The 13,005-nt window shown below is 48.4% G+C and overlaps 1 protein-coding gene across 1 annotated transcript in view; it reads right to left on the bottom strand.

Annotated features, from left to right (window-relative positions):
• Positions 1-9,016: 9,016 nt before the first annotated feature.
• Positions 9,017-13,005, bottom strand: part of LOC104302688 (zinc finger protein 721-like) — a 235,891-nt gene continuing 231,902 nt past the window's right edge. Inside the window, 1 exon segment of the mRNA XM_054177697.1 lies at positions 9,017-9,869. Coding sequence (XP_054033672.1) covers positions 9,017-9,869 — 853 coding nt within the window.

The following is a 13,005-nucleotide window of genomic DNA, read 5'->3' as shown; positions in this document are numbered from 1 at the left end:
TGATTTAATGCATGCAGCAGAGCAGGGAAGTCATTGTGCCCCTGTACTCTGCACTGGTTAGGCCACACCTTGAGTCCTGTGTCCAGTTCTGATCCCCTCAATTTAAGAAGGACATCGAGACACTTGAACGTGTCCAGAGAAGGGCAACAAGGCTGGGGAGAGGCTTTGAGCACAGCCCTGTGAGGAGAGGCTGAGGGAGCTGGGATTGTTTAGCCTGGAGAAGAGAAGGCTCAGGGGTGACCTCATTGCCCTCTACAACTACCTGAAAGGTGGTTGTAGCCAGGAGGGGGTTGGTCTCTTCTCCCAGGCAACCAGAACCAGAACAAGGGGACACAGTCTCAAGCTGCACCAGGGGTGGTTTAGACTCGAGTTGAGGAAAAAGTTCTTCACCGAGCGAGTCATTCGTCATTGGGATGTGCTGCCCAGGGAGGTGGTGGAGTCACTGTCCCTGGAGGTGTACAAGAGGGGAGTGGATGTGGCACTTGGTGCCATGGTCTAGTCATGATACTTGGTGATACTGTGAGCTATACTCTGAGCTTCCTCTAATACTGACAGAGACAGCTCAGGTTTGGAAGATGAAAACACTGATGTTGAGAAACCAAAGAGCACCAACTTTTTTCTACAGCTCCTCTTAGGAAAAATGGAGTGCTTGGAGGCTCGTGGATACGGCATTTTTACAACCGCACCCCTCCCGTGAGCCCTGGCAGTGCCCATGAGCCCCAGTGGCCCCCAGGAGCCCTGGTGGCTCTTGTGAGCCCTGGCAGCCTTGACTGCCCTGACTGAGGCAGCACTGACCAACGCACCACCAACACCAGCAGCACCGACTGTAGCGGTGGCCCCAGCGGCCCCGGCAGCTGCCCCCATGGCAGCAGCCACAGCAATGGCCCCAGTGGCCCCAGTGGCTATCCCCATAGGGGAGGCCCCAGTGGCCCCAGCGGTGCCGCCCTAGCAGCTCCAGCTGCGCTACCCTCCCTGCCTCTCAGATCCCAGGCATTATCAGAAGATGGTATCACTGCGATGGAGGCTACAATCGAATTCTGAAGGGACGATAGTGTAAGGGAGGTGGGAGGGATGGGGAACTGCTGCACTGAGCTTGTAGATAGGTATTGTGAGAAATGCAGTAATAGATGGAGAATCTGTAGATTTTCCTGTACATGCATCTCCTGTGGTATTAGAAGGTCAACAAAGAATATGGCAATCTCTGGACTAGAAAATGTTAAAAGAAGCTAAACAAGTCATAACTACCTATGGGTTAAAGTCAGGATACACAACTGCAGTGGATGCCAATCTTGAGTCCACAAATGTTGTCGAGTCTGATCAGCACGGTCTTCTACCCTGTGCTCTGTTAATGGGCAGATCGCCTACCTCTAGACAGGGCATCTTTATAGCTCCCAGTTTAATAGATTCTGATCATGACTGGGTTATAAAAGTTATGCTCTATACCATCACCTTCCTGTTAGCACTCCTGTTGGGACCAAAATTGCTCAGCTAATACCATTTGAGTCAGGAGTGCCCAAGGCTTCTAACAGGATTCAAGGACAAGGAGGCTTTGGTTCCACCTATATGCCTAATATCTTATTGGCCCTAGAAATCCAAAAAGGAAAACCAGAAGAGATTGTAACTATCAGACACCCTTGTGGACAAACTATACAACTATCAATGATTGTGGATACTGGAGCTGATGTCACTATTATATCTTGCCATAAACGGAATGGTCTCTAGCCATTGCTGATGGCAAACTCTGGAGTCATGGGTTTAAAAGGTATCCAAACAACCTGGGTCAGCAAAGAGCCAGTGCAATTAGCTTTTAAAGACCACAAATCAATCACTGTAAGACCATCCCTGTTAAGCCTTCCAGTTGCTCTGTTGGGCTGAGTTGCCTTAAGTTAGCTAGGAGCAAAACTTGTTACTGATCCTTCTCTGTAGCAGCTACAGGTCAGCAACCAACCCTCAAATTAAAATGGAAAACAGATAATCCAGTATGGGTGGAGCAGTGGTCGCTCAGACAAGATAGGCTGCAAGTTGTGAAGACCCTACTGCAGAAACAATTGCAATTAGGGCACACCTTGCTAGCCACCCCCCTCACTCCAGACCCCCCCCCCCCTTTTCTGGTACGACTCTAGTCTACCAAAGCTCTGTTCTGATTTAAAGCAACAGGGCTAACTTCATCATTTCTGATTGCAATGTCTCTCAGAGATTTGTTATTTAGAGTTTTGCTAAGTCTTCCTAGTAAGCAAAATGAACAGTAAGTATTTGGCATTTACAGGTATTCAGTATATAATAATAGTAGTAAGGTGTAAGTACTTAGTAATGAGTTCACATTGTAAGATTTTCTTTTGGTTCGAACCTTCCTAGTTGTGTGCCTCGGCATTGCAAAGGAGCTCCAGGTAATATAGTTAAGGTTTGTTGTAAATAGGTATTCATTTTTAAAAGTATTCCTTAGACAAATGAAACATCTTTCTTGTTCCTTCTTAGACATTGACTAGATAAAATAAAAAATTTTTTAAAAAAATTAAAAAGAATAACAAAATTTTTTTTGTAAAAATATTTTTAAAAATTAAAAATACATATAACAAAACAAAACAAAAAAGTTACAACTTAGATACAAAAACTAGAGTAAAAAAAACAAAATAACAAAAAAATTTAGATACAAAAAATTAAGTACAAAATAACATAATAATAATAATAAATAAAATAAATTAAAAACTAAGATAAGATAAAATTAACAAAAAAAGATAAAAAGTACATATAATGAAAAGTCAAATTTTAAAAAGTACATTTTAAAATACTGAAACAATAAAAAAGGCAAAAAATGAAAACTAAAATAAAAACTATTTCAAAGAAATAAAAAGAAAGAAATATGTTGAAAAACTAGATTTAAAACAACAACAAAATAGTTAAATAAAAAATGTGTAAAACTGAAATAAAAAATATGTTTTAAAATTAAATTTAATGTAAAATTAATTTTAAAAATTAAATTAGATTAAAATAAAAAATATGTAGATAAAAAAACTAAGACATTAAAATTAGAAAAAATTAAATTAGATTAAAGTTTAAAAAATAAAATAAATTTTTAATCTATTTTAATTTTTAAAATAAAAATAACATTAACAATTAAAATAAAAATTATAAAAATAAAATAAAACTATAAATTTTAAAATAATGTAAAAATAATTACAATTTAAATTTAAATAAAATTTTAAAAAATGAAACCAAAACAAATTTTAAAAAATAAAAATTGATTAGAATTTTTAAAAAATAGATTAAATAAAACAAACATACAAAAAGATAATTAAATTAAAAAATTAAATATATATATATAAGATAAAAAAATAAAAAATACATAAAATAAAAAAAAAATCCAAATTGGATTAAAAAATAAAATCAATTTAAGGAAAAAAAATTAATTGAAATAAAAATTAAAAATACTAAAAAAACTAAAAATAATTAAAATAAAAATTGAAAAAAAAATTAACAAAATAAAAATAATAACCTTTTAAAACATAGTTAAAAATATATCAAGAAAAAATAAACAAAAAAAGAAGAGGACATATATTTTATAGCTAATGTTTTTTAGTGATACCAGCACGAAATAACTAGCCCATGTCAACTGCAATCATCGCAACAAACAACAGCAGGAGAATCAAGGCTATGAAGGAACAGCATTGCCCATGCAGTCGAACATCCATCGCAGTAACTGTTATGATAATCTGGGATCAAATGCATCAGTCGGATGAATGTGCAAAAAACCCCATCTGAATTAGGACTAAATATGATGATTGTTTGATTGATGTGTGATTAGAGAAAATGTTCCTATGGATTTATATGTTACCTTACCTGTTTGCCATAAATTTATACTCTTAAAGGGACAATGAACATTTATTATAACACAATGTGCATTTTCATTTTAGGTTGAAAAAAACAACAACAAACAAATAAATGCTAGATCCAAAAAAAAGGGAAAAGAGAGAATGCCCCATAGCTTACTTTAAACTTGCTTGCTTCTGTGTATACAAAGAGAATCTTGTATGGGATGAGAACAACTCCCATGAGCAGATTGCTCACAAAAACAAAAAGGGGGATTTGTGGCAATGGTAGAAATAGGTGGTGTGAGCAATCTGGCCGTGTAGGCTTAGAGCCTGACATGGTGGTAGGCAATGCTCAGCATAAGTGCAGAAGTGGATTGCAGCTTAGCAAAGCAGTGCTGTGCCTGCAACATGTAACTAAAGCAGGGCACTGGTAGCTATAAACACAGAGAGTTATCTGGGAATAACAGGACACACACCTGCATCAACAACCTTGCGTGGCATTAGTAGTGTGACCAATAATCTATAACAGTAGGATGTGTGGTCACTTGTGGGGAACCAATGAAGTTATGCCAACGATGCTCTCCCAGTCTGTATAAGCTGTAGAGGTTCCCTTAATAAACGAACAATACTTGATCACATTGGTCGTTCATATTGACTCTGTTCCCTGTCGCTGACAGAAAGGAACTGCAGAGACAGCAGAGGAGATCTGTCAGGATGGGGGTTGACATCTCTGTGGAGAGGCTGAGGGACCTGGGCTGCTTCAGCCTGCTGAATGGAGGCTCAGGGCACTGCCACAGCAGTGTGCACATGGCTGAAGGCTGGTTTCAGAGAGGATGGAGCTCATCTGGGAAGTGGGAAGAGACCAAAACCTCCACACAGTGCAGCTTGGAAGGTTCAGACTGGTGATGAGGCCAAAGAAATGTCCCTCAAAGGGCAGAGCTGCTATGCATGAGGCCATCCAGAGGTGTCAGGAAATGGCAGGGAGAGCTGAGACAGCTCAGGGAAGGGATGGAAATGGCAGGGGGAGAGCTGGCTGAGGAAGCAAGCTTGGTGTCAGCAGCCTGAAGGAAAAGAGCTGCAGGCATGGGACAGTGTAGGAGAGGCTGCAGTAGGGATGGCCAAGGGCTCTGGCAAGGCTGAGAGGTCCAACAGGACCAAGGTCTTTGTGCCCTTGGCTCTGGCAGTTGCCTCTGCCACCAAAGCCTGGAAGGAGAAACTTGGCTTTGAGGCTTTGAGGTTCTTCTAGTCCAAGGGCAGTGGTCAGGGCTTGGCCTTTCTGCTTCCTAGACCAAAGGCAAGTTTTTCTGCCCTGCACTTTGCCTTTGTCTCCCTGCAATCCTGGCCTCTAACAAGCTGCTCTAAGGAGTCCCTGGGGAGCCTTTGGCAGTAACAAGCCTCAGTGAGGCCAATCAGTGCTTCAAGGTACTTTGGAGTTTGCTTCTGCCTTGGACTTCTTGAGATTCTTCTTGGCAGTACCTTGGCAGAGTCTCCTGGCAGTACCTAAGGATGATGTAATCAGCCCCAAATACTCCATGGGGCTCATTAAATACTGCTGAACCTCTAATTCTTGCCAAGGTTTCTGCAGCTAATTGGAGAGGTTTTTATTGCACAAAGCATCTGATAAAAAGTATTTTTAAAGGTACAGTTCATTACTTTTCAGCAGCAAACCACAGCAAAACCTGACAAGGTCCTACCCTGCTCACTGCTCATCCTCACTCCCCACTGCCCCCAGCAGAGCCCAGAGCCACAGGTGAAGGACAGGATCTGCCTTGCCAGGGGCTGGGGCTCAGGGCTTGGCCCTTTGGATCAATGAAACCCCTCCAGGTTTCCTCAGCAGCAGAGCCACCTTGAGCTGCTTGTCCTGACCTGTCAGCACTGCCTCAGTTCTCTGCTCTCCCCACAGCCTGGAGATGCTTCAGTGCCTCCAGTGATGCTTCCCTTGCATCCACTGTCTCCTGCTCTAAGCAGACCCTGGGCATCCTTTCCCAGTATGCTTCACTGGGACCCATTAAGAGTAGAAGAAACTTCAGAGTTTGACTCTGACTTTGACTTCTGGAGAGGTTTCATCAGCTTCTCAGTCTCTGAGGTTCATGGACTCAGCAGCAAAGCCACCTGAGGGCTCCTTTAAATGCCTTGGGCTGGTCTGGTGCTGCTGAGCTGGGCCAGGCTCCTTGGCATGATGGAGCTGTGGCTGGGAGCACCTCCTCTGCACAGCACAGCAGGGCTGAGGGCACTGCCAGGGGATCTCAGGGAGATGAGGAAGGCAAAAAGAGCTTCAAGGTGGCCACGACTGGGAGGACGCTGAGAGCTCACTGGAGGAGATGTCACTGCAGTTCCTGACAGGGTGAGTCTGTGGTTGCAGGGCAGTGCAGCTGCAGTTCCTGGAGGCATCTCCTAAAGCTGGGGCTGGGTGCTGGGGCTGTGCTGGCTTCCAGGGGACACTGAGCCAAGTGTTTCCTGGACTAGAAGTGGGATGCTGAGACCCTGAGACACTGAGTGGTGTGTGGTGGATCCCTCTGCTCTCAGCAGTGTCTGGTGGCTGCTCAGGGTGACATGGGAGCATGGTCACCCTCCAGCTGAGGTACAGAGCAGGGTGACTTGGAGTCCATGGGGAGCACTCACACTCTTGCCTTTTACCCTAAGCCATGACCAAGCAGTGCACCAGCCTTGGAGCTGAAGGAAGGTCCCTGAGAAGAAGCAGCAGGTGACTGTGTGACAGGGGACGGTCTGTGGGGAGTGGTTTTGGCTGTGCTGAGAGAAGTCTCCTCTCACTGTGTCCTTCTCTTTTGACAGTGCCTCCTGGCCAGAGGCAGCAGATGGCCAACAGCAGCTCCATCACCCACTTCCTCCTCCTGCCATTCCCAGGCACAAGGCAGCTGCAGCTCCTGCACTTCTGCCTCTTCCTGGCCATCTACCTGGCTGCCCTGCTGGGCAATGGCCTCATCATCACCACCATAGCCTGGGACCACCACCTCCACACCCCCATGTACTTCTTCCTCCTCAACCTCGCCCTCCTTGACCTGGGTGCCATCTCTACCACTGTACCAATTGTTTGGATTCAACCAGCTCAGATCATTGTTCAGTGCTTGCCATGTTGAATCCATCCTCACCTGTTGTGTATTTGCTACCTGCAGTTCCAGCTGATGCTTCAATGTTTGGACATTATATTTCAAGGAGCTATCAAAGGCTCCTTGTGAATGTGACCTGAGTGAGTTCCAATCATGCTGAGAGTCATTCCAAGACAAGGATGTTACACACATGTCCTGCTTATGATTACACACCCAAGTGCCAGGTTCTGCACATTGGCCACAACAACCCCATGCAGAGCTACAGGCTGGGGTCAGAGTAGCTGGAGAGCAGCCAGGCAGAGAGGGACCTGGGGGTACTGGTCGATGGTAGGCTGAACATGAGCCTGCAGTGTGCCCAGGCAGCCAGGAGGGCCAGTGGCATCCTGGCCTGCATCAGGAACAGTGTGGCCAGCAGGAGCAGGGAGGTCATTCTGCCCCTGTACACTGCACTGGTTAGGCCGCACCTTGAGTACTGTGTCCAGTTCTGGGCCCCTCAGTTTAGGAAGGATGTTGACTTACTGGAACATGTCCAGAGAAGGGCAGCAAAGCTGGGGAGGGGTCTGGAGCACAGCCCTGTGAAGAGAGGCTGAGGGAGCTGGGGTTGCTTAGCCTGGAGAAAAGGATACTCAGGGGAGTCCTTACTGCTCTCTACAACTGCCTGAAGGGAGGTTGTAGATAGGTGGGGGTTAGTCTCTTCTCCCAGGCAACGAGCACAGGAACACGAGGACACAGTCTGAAGCTGCACCAGAGAAGGTTTAGGCTGGAGGTTAGGAGGAAATTCTACACAGAGTGATTGCCCATTGGAATGGGCTGCCTGGGGAGGTGGTAGAGTCACCATCACTGGAGGTGATTAGGAGGAGACTTGATGGGGTGCTTGGTGCCATGGTTTAGTTAATTAGATGGTGTTGGATGATGGGTTGGACACAATGATCTTGAAGGTATCTTCCAACCTGGTTTATTCCCTTCCCTTCCCTTCCCTTCCCTTCCCTTCCCTTCCCTTCCCTTCCCTTCCCTTCCCTTCCCTTCCCTTCCCTTCCCTTCCCTTCCCTTCCCTTCCCTTCCCTTCCCTTCCCTATTCCCAATCACACTACAGCATCATATGGGTCTGCAAGGCAGCTTGTTGATCTCCTAACCAAACAACACTGGCCTCAAGCACCTATAACCTTGCTATTATTTCCTCATCTACAGCTTCCTGCAGCTGCAAATCATTTGTCACATTGGTCAATAAAGTTCTCACTGTGTCTGCAGTTTGTATGCCCTCTGTCAGAGCTGTAACTGAAGCAGCTGGGGATGCTAATATTATCACAGCTGATATTAGAGCAAACATTAACCATCCCACAAATCTTTTTGCCCTTTATCTAGAATCCTTTAGTCCCTGGTCTAATAGTCTGGTAACATGATCCAATCCATTCTCACTCTCCCACCCTCTTGTCATAGTCACTGGGATCCATGCCTCTGCCCTTCTTCGGAAGGGAATGATCATGCTCCACTGATCAATGTCCTTATTGTAATGGGTTGGGGCAGACCCCTCCCCACCAGGGGCAGAAATAAGGACTCAGACAAAGGGATTGCAGAAGTGGAAAGCTGACAGAAGATCTCCAAGGGCTTCCAAACACCTCCCTGAGATCCCCTCTGCACCCTCCAAAGATTCTGAAAATCAATCCTAGAACTCTCCAGGGCCCCCCAAACACCTAACATCCCTTGGCAGAATGAAAAAAACACTGAGATGTCCCTGAGAACCTCACTTTGACCTCCCTGAACTGGGCACACAGCTGCAGCCCCATTCCTAGGGGGCAAATGCCCTCAGCATTTGGGCATTGTGGGCAGGGATGTCTAAGACACAAACAAACAGGCAGGATTTGGGTAACTTTGGCCTTGTATCAGCACAACTGGGCAATGGACAGAGGGATTTTTACCCCAGGGAGACATAAATTGGGGAAGAACCAGACAAACCCTGGTAAAGCTCAGCCCAGCTCCAAGGGCAGTGCTTACTCAGCACTGCAATTGTTCTCATCAGCACTAATTGCTGTTCAGAAGGGCAGGAGGTGTTTGTTCCTGCTGGAGCCCCTAGCCTCTGACAAATGCAGAGGAAAAAGGAGGTGACTTGGTGGTGGAAAGGCCCTCTCAGAGGAATCATGATTATCCCAACAGATTCTGGGTGACTCTATGCCTCCCCTCCAGTGTGGGCTGAGCTCTGGTGTGGGTGGCACAGTGCACGTTGAGGTGGCCTTTCTGAGTGAAACTCTTGCCGCAGTCAGGACATGTGAAAGGTTTGTCTCTGGTATGCACACGACGGTGCTGGATTAGCTTAGACCTGCAGGTGACGCTCTGGTCGCAGTCAGCACAGCTGTAGGGTTTCTCACCGCTGCGGATGAGTTGATGCCGGATGTATGAGGTGCTCGTGGTGAAGCTCTTGCCGCACACAGCGCAGGGGAAAAGATGCTCTCCGGTGTGGATGCGGCGGTGGATGCTGAGGCTGGAGCTGTGTTTGAATTTCTTGCCGCAATCCAAGCAGCTGAAGGACTCCTCAGTGCCATGCACACTGCGGTGCTGGCGAAGGGTGGCGCTGTGAGTGAATGTCTTGCCGCAGTCCTTGTAGGTAGAGGACTTCTCAGTGGTGTGGGTGAGGTGGTGTTGCCCGAGATGAGAGCTCCGGCTGAATCTCTTCCCACAGCTGTCACAACTGAAGGGCTTCTCACCTGTGTGGGTGAGGTGGTGTCGCCTGAGATGAGAGCCCTGGCTGAACCTCTTGCCACAGGTCTCACAACTGAAGGGCTGCTCACCAGTGTGGGTGCGGCGGTGGATGCTGAGATCAGAGCCCCGTGTGACCCTCTTGCCACAGGTCTCACAACTGAAAAGCTGCTCACCATGCTCCATCTTGTAATCTTTTTGCTCCTCCTCCCACTCCTCCACTCCCTTGGTGCTGCACTTGGGTTTATTCCAACTTGATCTCTGGGTGATTCTTATCCTCCCACCTCTTGTCTGGGTCCTTCTGTGAGGCCATACTGTGGCAGGAAGGGGTCACAGCTGTGCAATAGGGAAGATGGAAGCACCTGAGCCCAGGACCTCAAACTCTCAGATCCTGCTAGGGTCATGACAGTCCCTGACTCCCAGCACCAGATGGAGGAAAGAATGCAGAGGAGACCTCAAACCTTCAGTTTCTGCCACAGTGTGGGCACAGACCTCTAATACCTGGGCTGAGACCCCAGGTTCCTGTGATCAGTGCCCTGAGGTACCCTGGGACTTACAAGTGGTCTTGTCCCACTCTCCTCGAGCCTGGGGGCATTGGAAGGGTGGTTCCTGGCCCAGGCCCTGTCCTTTGATCTCCCCTGGATCAAACAATGGAGGCAGCAGCACTGACTAAGGAAAACCAAACCACCTCCAACCTTCTCCCACCACCCTCCAGATCCCAACCCCCAAACATCACCTCCTGCTCACAACTGACCCCCAGCAGCCTGGAGCATTCCTCAACTCCCACAACACCTGATGTGCCTCAGAGCTCCTGAAGAGGTGAAATATGCTGGACAGGAGGAGGTGGAGGAGGCTGGGAGCTGCCCTGGGGGCCTAGGATCCTGCTGTTGCCCCACTCTGGGTTTCTTACCTTTGGGCTGCTCCAAGGGGCAGATCTGCAAACTCTGCTCTTCCACAGCACACAGGGGCAGGGATGAAGGAGAGAGGACTCAGCCCCTGACAGAGACAAGCAAAGGGCTCAGAGGAGAGCACTGACCTGCAAGAGATGGCTCAGCACTGCCCACAACCAGGCAGCACAGCTCAGCCTTGCTGGGGGCAGCTCCCAAGCCCAGCAGCACAGCCACAGCACACAGCCAGCGCTGATCAAGATGGGAGGCCTCAACAACTGCAGACTCAGCTCCTTGCCCAGCACACAGCCCCCAGCACACAGCTGCAGGCCAGCACCACAACACAGCTGCCTCCACATAGCCTCTCCCAGGCCTTGCCTAAAGCTTCCTCCCACTGCCTGCCCAGGCCTCTGCTGCCTGCACCTGCATTTGCCAGCACATCTTGCTGTGGACCCAGCTCTCCTCCCTGGCCCTAACCCCACCACACCCACTCTGTGCTCACCTCTGCCCTGCACACACCTCTCTGCTGCTCACTCCCCAACAGAAGATCACAGCAGCCCTCAGGACACAAAGGGAGCTTCATGATCTCTGCAGATGCAGCAAAGAGGGAAGGGACTTGGGCAGCTTCCTGCTAAAAGTCTTCAGCCCTCACTGGGATGCTGGAGGAGTCTCTGCCTCCTGCCCAAACCTCACACCTCCAGCACCCTTCACACACCTGCAGCCCAAAGACACTCACTGGAAAGGGTTTGGCTTCCTTCTCTCCCTGACCATTTCTCTCACCTTGCTCTTTGCAGCTCTCCTGGAGCTGCCACTCCACATCCCCAAGAGAAAAGGAGGTTGGATGGGAGGGCACAGTGCCCAGGGGCTGCTGTTCATCTCCCAGCTGAACCATGCAGAGCTGCAGCACAATTCACTCCTTTCACCTCCTCAAATGCTGCCAGATTCTGCCATGCCCTGCACACACATTTGCCACCTGGGCCCTGCATCCTCTCCCCTTCTTGGGGGGACAAGGCCTAATTCCTGCCTGGCCATTCCCAGGCCCTTTCCTCATTCCCAGCCCATCCATGTCCCTGCTGCTTTGGCTGTCCCTTGGCCCTGGGTCCCCCACCTCCACTGCCACTGCAGCTGGAAGGGTGGAGTGGGAAATGCTGTGGCTCAGAAAGCATCTAAGGAACTGGGCTAGAAGCAGCATGTGGTAGGTTGAGAGAGGGCTTAGCTCTCCCTCCTCCACAGAGTAAGAAACCACAGCTAACTCAGTCGAAGAGCAAAAGCTATATATTTACAAGCATATATGGAAAGCAGGTTATATATAACACAATATATACAGGTATTTACAATATATACACAGAAATACACAGCAAAGACAAATAACACAACAAAAATCCCTCCCTCTGGGAGGGATCCCCTCTTTGGAACCCCCTCTCTCCCCCCCTTACCTCCCTTTTTCCCCAAAAAGGGGTTAGAGAGAGAGAAAGGCAAGTTACTAAGGAAAAGAGTTGTTAGCAAGCTTCAAAAGCCCATGCAGGATTAGTGTTTGCTTATCTGAAGGCCAAGTCCAGCAGTTCGCAGAAGAAGCAGGCAGGGAGAACAGGCTGAAACACCAAACTCCCCCAACTCCCAAACCGAACTGAACTGAGGAAAAAATTTTCCAACCGCTTCACAATCTAAAGCTGAATTTTTGTTTATCAACCAATGAAATTCGTTTAGAATATCAGAATGTTTTGGTTCTAGTACCAAAAACATTAGCCAGTGTGTTCCAGCAGTGTTTGTTCTTAAAGGCACAGCCTCAAACGACCACACAGCAGCACAAGAATGGAAGGGGCCTGAGACTAAAGGCTGGGATCAGCTGGAGGGCTGAAAGAACAGCACCAAGCCAAGGGGGGGTTACAGATGAGGGCTGGCGAGGGACCCTGCAGCCACCTCAGGCAGCAACTGAGGAGAGCAAGGGGGACAGAGAGGGAGTGAGACCTCAGGTGACTCCTGCTATGGGGGATGGCTGGGCTGTGTGGCTAGGAACCCTGAGTGCCTGCTTGGGCTGTGCTGGATGTCAGAAGGGCTCAGGGGACTGTCCTGAGCCAGGCAGGGTTTGGGGCTTTGAGCTTCTGGGGTCAGCTGCTGCCAGCACCATTGGAGGTAGGAGCCAGGCAGAGCCTCACAGCTGCTGAACTAAGCCCTCCCACCCCCTGCAGCCTTCTCCCTCCATCTCTCCATGCATTGCTCCAGTTCCACTCACTTGCTGCACACTTAGAGTCCCCAGGACCCCAGCAAGCCCCCAAGGCTGATCTACACAGCCAGCAGGCCCCAACAGAAGCACCTGGATGAAAGCATGGAGGAGAATCCCTGTGGTGGGTGGAAGGCACTGGGATGTCTTACACCAGAGAGCAGAGACCTCCAGAAGGGACAGCAGAGTCCAGAGGGACACCACAAAGTGTCATCTATCTCAATTCATTCCCACAAGGCCTGCAACCCACTCTCTACAAGGAACAGCACAGGCTCTCCAACCTCCTTTGCCCTTCCTCTCTGCTCCCAGTAACATCTTCTGGGATCTCT

The sequence above is a fragment of the Dryobates pubescens genome, chromosome 43 (genome assembly GCF_014839835.1).
Source record: "Dryobates pubescens isolate bDryPub1 chromosome 43, bDryPub1.pri, whole genome shotgun sequence".
Lineage (NCBI taxonomy): Eukaryota > Metazoa > Chordata > Aves > Piciformes > Picidae > Dryobates > Dryobates pubescens.
Note: the sequence above shows the minus strand (reverse complement) of the source record. Positions and strands in the feature narration are given on the sequence as shown.